At 33.9% G+C, this 9082-nt stretch overlaps 1 protein-coding gene across 1 annotated transcript; it reads right to left on the bottom strand.

Moving 5' to 3' along the window:
• Nucleotides 1–1342: 1342 nt before the first annotated feature.
• Nucleotides 1343–8431, bottom strand: LOC121254113 (probable trehalose-phosphate phosphatase 4). Its single transcript, XM_041154075.1, has 11 exons — nt 8230–8431; nt 4272–4411; nt 3752–3931; nt 3508–3648; nt 3252–3323; nt 2991–3116; nt 2664–2723; nt 2347–2448; nt 2063–2140; nt 1814–1954; nt 1343–1731 (listed from the first exon to the last, which is right to left on the bottom strand). Exons 2-11 carry the CDS (start codon nt 4407–4409, stop codon nt 1558–1560), a joined length of 1212 nt encoding a protein of 403 aa, XP_041010009.1. The 5' UTR covers nt 4410–4411; nt 8230–8431; the 3' UTR covers nt 1343–1557.
• Between the last annotated feature and the right edge of the window lie 651 nt (nt 8432–9082).

Below are 9082 nucleotides of genomic sequence, written 5' to 3'. Positions count from 1 at the left end.
TTGTGTTTGCTGTAAAACAGTGCGTTTCATATCAAGACCAATACCTATGTCTCCCTCCCTTCGTCTCCACCTCTCCCTTCCTTCATCTCCCTTCATTTCCACCTCTCCCTCCCTTCTATTTCTCCCCCTTATTTGGGTCTGTGCCAAGTGAGATTGGCAAGCTCAGGTACCTCTAAACCTTAGATTTATTTCAAAATTTCTTCAATGGGTCTTTACCCAGTTCAATTATTCAATGCAAACGACTCAAAACCCTTTATTTCAGTCAAAATAATCTCACTGGTACTCTGCGAAAAGGATTTGGAATTGATTTAGTTTTTCTGGAAAAACTTGATCTTTCATTCAATAAATTCAATGGTTCCATTCCTAGTAACTTGGAAAATTTGTCCAGCTTGCAAGGCGCTGTTGATTTGTCTCACAATCTTTTCTCTAGTTCAATCCCAGCCAGCCTTGGAAACCTTCCTGAGAAGGTTTATATTGATCTTACATATAATAATTTGAGCAGACCTATACCCCAAAATGGTGCTCTAATGAACAGAGGGCCAACAACTTTTATTAGGAATCTTGGGTTTTGTGCCCCTCCGTTGAAGAATACTTTTTCTTTAGATACGCCTGGTGCGAGTTTCCATTCCTTCATTCCATTTTTGCCCAAGAACGTAGTTGAGAATTCTAATGATAGTGATGGAAAGAGCCAGAAAACGAGAGGGTTAAGTAAGAGCACTCTAATTATGATTTTGGTGAGTGATGTAATTGGCATTTGCCTCGTGGGATTGTTGCTTTTGTATTGTTATACGAGGGTTTGTGCATGTGGTAAGGGTATGGAAGATCACCACTCCCTTCGAAGACGAATATGAGACCCACGAAGATCACCCCTCCCTTCGAAGACGAAGAGCGCACTTGTTTTTGTCTATTTTTCATTTTTTTTAATGGCTGGCTGACGCGGCAGACAACTCCCCCGCGATCACATCTCCCGTCTGTACGTAAAAGAACTGTAGAAGATACTACAAGGCAAAGGATTTTTAATGGCAATCTTTGTAATTATAGTAAACTATTTTTGTACTTTTCTGTAAAATTGAAGACCTAAAAGGGCACAATTATAATTATAGTCAGTTATAGAGGGGTACATGCGGAATGGTGTAAAAAAAAAAACTATTCATTACTGTTCATATGCGGATAGGCACTTTTAATATATAAGATATATATATATATATATATATATATATGTTATAATAGATTAAAAATATTTCCGATAATGAAATTAGCTTTTATATATATAGTACTGTATAATGAATGAGATCAAATATGATCTTACGTTCGTACTCTCAATATATTAATTCAGAAGATCGATGGAAGCTCATGAAATACATTATACATGAAGCTGGTAGTTTCACAAAAGCACAAAAAAAAAAGTGAAACTTTATGTATTTTTCTCAACACATATATATGAACCTTCTAATTTTACATATATAATTGCCATGTACAAAACGAAAATTCTTGATTTGCTGCATGCAACATCTTAATTACCAGCTCGCGATCGATGATCTGATCTGTTTCATTTAGCTAAAAACCATATTCATGAAGTGTTCTGCTCGAAAAAGATGCTTTCTTCCATCTTGCTAGTCTTAACAAGAATGATAGTACTTCCGAGGGGTCTTGCAAAGAGTATAAAGCATTCGTATCCTTTGGAGTTGAAGACACAATGATTGGATACCCTTGTCCTCTACTTCGAATGACCTGCGCGCAAATATTCATATATATCTCAACATGATTGCAGACAGCATAGAAGTTATTAGGACCAAAAAGAAAAAAGAAAAACCTTAAAAGCATCTTCATCACTTCGATCGTCCCCAATGTACAAAGGGAGGACATCACAGGAGTTGCTAAAACCTAAAGTGTCGAGTAAGTATTCCAGGGCATGGCCTTTGTTCCATTCTATGGATGGTCTTACTTCCAAAACCTGAATATAATATACATGATGCAAAATAAAATTTACACGCGATTTATACTATTAATGAAAATATATATGAAAATCAAGATTTATTGAGGTTTCTTTTGCCCTACGTACCATTTTGCCTTCAGTTAGGTGAAACTCTGGATATTTTTCAACTACAGACTTGACCTTCTCTTCCAAGATGCCATAATCCTGCATATTATATATATTATATATGATTGATCATGAACAAACAATTTTTATTTTGTAAATATCCCACTTAATTCATATCCAAGTATACTAGTAATATCTGTGGAATAATTAATGCATGCTATTAAACGAAATTTATTCTAGGTAAATTTATATATACATAAATATATATATATATCTATATATATATCTATATAAATCTTATATACCTCTTCTCGAACCTGCCGAAAATGTACAGAGACGCAGAAGCTATTATCCTCTATCCTGACACCTTGTATTTTCTCTGTCTTTTCTTCTAACATTGTGAATATCTGTCAGGAACATCGTGAATATCCCCAAAATTAGTACCATATGCACGCAGTACTGAAACCAAGATATATATACACATAAATTAACATTGCATAGTACGAATTAATGAGCCCATGATCATGTACACAACCTAACTGAACTGGAATATATAATCTTCTTTGCAGTTGGTTCAGTACTCCATTAATTAGGAGAAATGATCAGATGAAAGTTAGCTAACCTCTTGAATTGCAGGTAAGAATTTCTTAGCAGGTTGAAAAAGAACTTCATGAGTACTCTCCTACAGATTGAAAATTCATGTTATTATATATGGGGCAAACAAGAATGTAATTATATATATATATATAATTACCCGTTGATCCAAATTAATTAACTGATTACAGAAACTACTGATCTCCCATTGTATCACTTCAAAAATATATGCCAGCCTCTTTTTTTTTTTTTTTTTTTTTCATGATGTTTGTTATCATGGGAACCCAAAAATTACTTTCTACAAAAATGGAATGTTGCTGAAGAAAAGAAAAAGAAAAAAAAAAACGTTTCTAACCTTTCTATGAAGGGCTGTGGTTTGGTGATTGCCAGCACCGGACTTAACTGGCCTTGGCGGGGCCATTATGTCCATTCCATGGCTCCCAGCATAATAAACATTACTCAACTTTACAAATTCTGTTACCTGAACCAAAGATAAAAGGTCAAAAAAAAAACTTGGTCAATGGACCATGGTACGTACGTACGATGTAGTAGGATACGCATGATTAAATACATGCATGATCAAGTACTGACTGATGATCTGTTATGTTGTATTTACCTTGTCTCTGCTCCTACCACTAATTATTGCTGTTGGAAAATATTTTGCAACTTCACGTACTGCTGCGCGCATCTGTAATATTAATAATAAATATAAAGGGAGGTAAATTAAATCAATTATTAGAATATCCAAGCAAATTATTTATCAAAAGTTTCACAAAAACTAGGTGTTTCTCCCTCTAAAACTATTCTTGTACTAATCAATCTCACAATAATTCTAAAACATTAATCATGCGACTGCTATATTAATATTTTACCTCATCAGACATTAAGGCACGGTCGGGATTATCTACAATAGGAGAGAGCGTCCCGTCGTAATCTAAAAACACGACAATCCTCTTCCCCTTTGCGGTTTTCATCATTCTGTCAAATGAGTCTAATGCAGATGGGTGCTCCGCCTATATAAATTAGCAAATATATAATAATCTCGTAATGTGTGTCTATATATATATATATATATAAGTTGTATCAGCTAGGAATATGGAGAAAATTAACACTTACCACCCAAGAATTATAACTTGAATCAAAAGATATTACAGGATCATTTGTGTTAGGGTCACTCAGGAATGGCGGCGTTCTCGTGTTTGTGGAGAGATCACGGCCTTTGTTCTCGGCTTTCGTTGTTCTCTGAATAGGTTGCACCCTTTGTTTGTAGGAAGCTGATCTTTGGAGTCCCATTCCCTGTTTAGGCATATTGAAAACTTTTCTTGAGCATTTGCGTGTACATAATTAATTTACAGCAAGGAAATCTAATCTGCTCTTCTTCTTATTTTTTCATGACTACTTGGCAGGAGAAAAAAGGTTGTGGGTGTTAGTGTATGTAACGATTGATAGAAGTTGACGTGACAAAACTGATAATTCGGCCCGGTTTTGGAGTCTAGCTGCCATATAAATTAAAAGGACCTCTCTCTCTCTCTATCTATCTATCTATATATATATATATTCATGATATATGTATAGACATCATTTCAATTTCTTGTGGGCCCCACATGAGTAAATTGGAGGTGTTCATGATGAGTACCAGTGATCTAAGGCTGATCTTGTTCCTTCTAGCTACCAGTCTTACGTTCTTAATTAATCGGCCATCAAGTTGATGGTGCTGCTGTTGCATGAGTACTCTTTGTGTTGATCTTCTTGCATGTGCGATCAATTTCATCATATCTGCCATGAATTAGTATCTCATCGAAGTCAATGAATTAATGTTAAGCCCCTCAGGAATGATTAATTAGTAACAATTAAAGTGTATAGAGGGCTCAATAAGTTTCAATTTAATTAATTCACACTTTAATAAGCTTAGTTATTGAGCCCCTCAGGAATGATCATCGTATCATGCAGCATATGCTTTAGTACCAAAAGTCATTAAGCTTCTCCTGGAGCATACTAGATTATAATTATATTTTTTACGAAACAATAAAAATAAATTAATCGTTCTCTTTGAGGTATTATATTACATAAATTAAGTAGGTTCTTTCTAAGAATATGCCATATGATATATAAATAATCTTCAAACTAAAGAATTTTAAGGGAGGTCGGTTGTCTAACATTACACGTGTAATGTTTTTAATTAAAACAATTCAATTCGAATGAACCATATATTAATTATATATAGTACTGTATCAAAAAGTTATTATAAGTTAAAACTAATAGACGGACGGAGGAAAAAGAGCTAGCTAGGTCGTTTTCGTTTCCCAAATATTTAACACCAAGGAGAAGTACTACATGGAAACAGCAAGAAAACAAAACGGATATTCGAGCAACTTTAATTTCGAAAAAGATGTATAGATTTAATTAATGACTTTACTTTACATGGCACGTACATTTAAAAGAATTTTGTCCTACTAAGGTTTCAGTCAAAGCTGATTCGGATGAAAATGACATGAATTAAATTGGGTTGAAGTGTCTAATTCATGAAGACTAGCTAGTACCCAACATCAAACTTAAAAAAACCACCTTACCTCAATCCAAGTACTGATCCTCCTCATGACCATGCCAGGCCACTGATCATTATTATTAAAATAATATCATATTAATCTCTCTCTCTCTCTCACACTCTATATATATATATATATATATATATATCACTCTCAAGGGACTGATTAAAGGGCACTAATTATAAGGAGATTGAATTTTGATTAAATTGCTAGTGGAGGTTCCTAGAAACAACAGTACTACAACATATGATCATATATATAGTACCCGAGGTCGGTATTGATTATGATATCAGGACTCCCATGCGAGTTTTTCCTACTTTATTAAATGATAAATAATTTTCTTCGGAAAAAATTAATGAGAAAAGTCATCATGAGCTCACCTTATATATATGCGATTGCATCAATATATATATATGGAAAATTCTATACACTATACTACCATCTCACTTTCATCCTATTAAGTAAGATATTGTAGTACATTTATCACTATTGAATGATCATTTATTAGATATTTTTTTATCATCCAATAGTTATGAATGTATTAAATCTTACTTAATTGGATGAGAGTGTGGTGTATAACATTACTCAATCATATAAAAAATTGTGAAAATCATGATGATCATCTATTAATTAATTTATAGATTTATAACTGATCAGTAATATTATTATAACTACTACAAGCTGCTAGTCTCAAAAGAAAAAGTGATCTTTACTTTGTCTCAACTTTATCTATAATCTGTAGATACCAAACGAAAAGTACTACTCTTTCCCTTTGTTAATATTGACCCTTTCATAACCGTCTATAGAACCTTTATATAGAGAGAGATCAACACCAAAAGACGACTAGTACTGCTCTTTATGGTACTTTATACACTTTGTTATTGACTCTTTCACCGTCTTTATCACTTTGATCTAATCCTCCCAAAAGTGTCGAGAAATTAAGAAAACACAGTGGTCGGAAAGCTGAGATCGATCGATAGCCAAATTAACCCAGTCATCATGCACCACTTTGCTTTCAGCTTTACACAGACAAGATATCAAAGCAGCTAGCTATAGCCATTCTTGTCAAATCATCTTAGATTTTCACTCCGACAGCCATAATCACCCAAAAACAAAACTCTCCGTTAAAAAGTAAGCAACAAAGGTTGTATATAATATGTCTCTCTGTGGCCTGCGGCCTCCACAGTGGAAAAAAAAAAAAAAAAAAAACCCAAATGACACGTATCAGAAAAACACGTGTATCCAACGAAGCGACAAAGTGTTGTGTCTTTTTAATAAAAATAAATAAATACTATTTTTTTAAGAGAAAAAATAATAATACTTAGCTTGACTTTGAAAAACCGAAAGTGTGAACACTGGAAAACTGTATGAATAGGATTACTCAGACAAAAAAAAAGTGCAAAAGACAGATTACGTGTTAGTTGGATGCAGAATCTTTAGAAAAGTAGGGTTTTGACAAGCGAACACGTCAAGAAACAGTAAGTCTTTAGACTAATGGGAAAAGTACCTCGAAAACTAAGTTCAAGAAACCACCTGGAAGTGAAGTGTTTAATATTTAATTTCGGATACTTCCTGGATCGGTTCCTTATTCCTATGCGGTTAAAAAATAAAGGGGAAAAAAAAACTCAATTTGAATTAATTAATATATAATTTGAAAGCGTAGCCCATGCTGCATGCTGCCCTAATTATTATATATTTTGGTACTCTAATTACTTGTGGACCTATATATATATATATATATATATATATATATATATTAATGTCTAATTAATTATGGACCAACCAAATTAAGTCTATGATCACAATATTTTATTTTTGACAGTTCAAATAACTGGAGGCCACCTGGCTAGCTATAATTGTCAGCGGATTTGGAGCCGTTGATTTAGATATAATGTTTTAAGTAAATAAAAAATAATATATATATATTTGGTATATGCTCAAAAGAAATTATATATATTATATATATGTATAATCAGAGGAAAAGAAAATATACAAAAAAAAAAATATTCACCCGTGGCTCAGAATTAAATAGATTATGAGAATTCTTGGTGGCCAAACAAGTCGGGGATCCCTAAAGCATAATGATGATTAATTAATAAAATGTAAAACCGTTTTTCAGGTACCAGTCATTTTCCAGGAAAGTGACCTGACCTCTGGTGGAGGGGTCCGGACTCCGGACAAAGGGATAAGTCGGTGGATCCCAGAATCTCAACCGTACAAGTGGCCTGTCCTATACGTGTCAACTTCTTGTTTAATCTAATGAAAACTGGGCCAGATCCCGGAAACCATGGGCTTGATTTGTACGTCTGAAAGGGAAGACTGGGCCATCTTGCCCCAGTCAATTTGTAGGCCTAAAGGGGACACGTGTACTAGCCGTCACCATAGACTCATAAAAACTATATTAAAAAAAGGCAACAAGTAACTGAAACTGGCTTTACAACACACCTACGAAAATGGCGCGTGGATATCACGATCACGGTCCAATGTTTCCAAAACAGTCAATCGCCGACTGGTAGCGTGAGGAGACATCAAATCATAAACAGAATTCCAACCGCTATGTCCTTTTGTGTTTGCAGTTTTTTTTCCGTGGGTATTTAATATTCGGAAAAACAAAAGGGAGAGGTTCTTGGTAGTTAAGGAAGAGGGTGGAATATCCGGGAAGAAGGCGTGCGTGCACCTATTTCGCAAATTAAAACCCGCAGTTTTAAAAGTAGATTTTCTACACATAGCCTATTATAACCTTTTTAATAACTCTTATTCGCCTATCATTAATCCGTACCAAATATCAGTAACAGACAAAGAAATTGCACGAAAATGTAAAAGAAAAAGAAAAAAAAGTTGGAAATGATAAATAATGGGTATCTAGAATTTATAAAAATCGTCAAGATCTTTTATATCAATTGACAATACTTTAGTTTCTTACTAAGAGAATCAAGGATCGAATCCTCTTTCTTTATGTTAAAAATAAAAAAAAAATAGAAAAACCATTCATAACCTGTGTCTAAAGCCAGTGCATGATAAGTGAGGATGAAAATGAAAGAAACTCACCAGAGAAAGAATAATATGAGCAAAACTTGATGTACTGAACTTGTTGAACAGGTACTACTGCCTGATGATCAGCTGGTTGAGGAGGGAGCTGGACCAAATTACGAGCTTAGCTATAGTTTGGAGGGGGAGAGAGAAGAGAGAATTTTGAGGGTTTGGGTGAATGTGATCAGAATGTAAAATATGGGTTGGAGATGATAGAAGAGAAGGATATTGGAGGGAGGAAGGGTTGTAAGGAAGTGGGGTTTATTTATAGGGTTTAGGGGATTTTGGAAGTTGGACAGGTGCCAAAAGGTCTAGACACGTACGTACATACCCAGAGCATTTGCATTACATCTTCCACCAAATAAAAACCTTAATTCTCATTATAATTTATAACCTGAAATTACCAAAATAGCTCCATATATATATATATATATGTCTAATTAATATGGCGTCTTCTTAATTTTGTTCTTGAAATTACTTTAACTTCCCCACTTTGTGTATATAACTTTAATGTATATATATAGGCGGCCATGTTAATTTGCTTTCTAGATCTTCCTTTTTTTGGCGTAAAGATTGTAATTAAGGGAGGAATTTTTTTAAAAATATTAATTGAGGGATCAAAATGAGCGTAAAATGAAGAGAATCTTTGTGTGTATATATATAGGGGCGAAAATGATAATTCAATGACAATTCATCAGAATAATTAGTAACGGGTCCAGTACTCATTGTCCCATTCTAACCCTACAAAATATATAATGATAAAAAAATAAACAGAAAATAATAATAAATACTACTATAATAATCACGTTAATAGTACTATTGTCTTGGAGACTCGAATTCCGCCTTGACCCTACCATTCATGACATTTCAT

Source organism: Juglans microcarpa x Juglans regia, chromosome 3D, assembly GCF_004785595.1.
Source record: "Juglans microcarpa x Juglans regia isolate MS1-56 chromosome 3D, Jm3101_v1.0, whole genome shotgun sequence".
Lineage (NCBI taxonomy): Eukaryota > Viridiplantae > Streptophyta > Magnoliopsida > Fagales > Juglandaceae > Juglans > Juglans microcarpa x Juglans regia.
This window is presented reverse-complemented; position numbering and strand designations above follow the sequence as displayed.

Bases quoted from the DNA above. Each gene is read 5' to 3' on its own strand.
- LOC121254113 (XM_041154075.1), bottom strand. From the start codon at position 4,409: ATGATGAAATTGATCGCACATGCAAGAAGATCAACACAAAGAGTACTC. The intron at 2,141-2,346 runs GTATATAAGATT...TATAATATGCAG, and splicing joins TTCGGCAGGTTCGAGAAGAG to GATTATGGCATCTTGGAAGA. The intron at 1,955-2,062 runs GTACGTAGGGCA...TATTATATTCAG, and splicing joins ACCTAACTGAAGGCAAAATG to GTTTTGGAAGTAAGACCATC.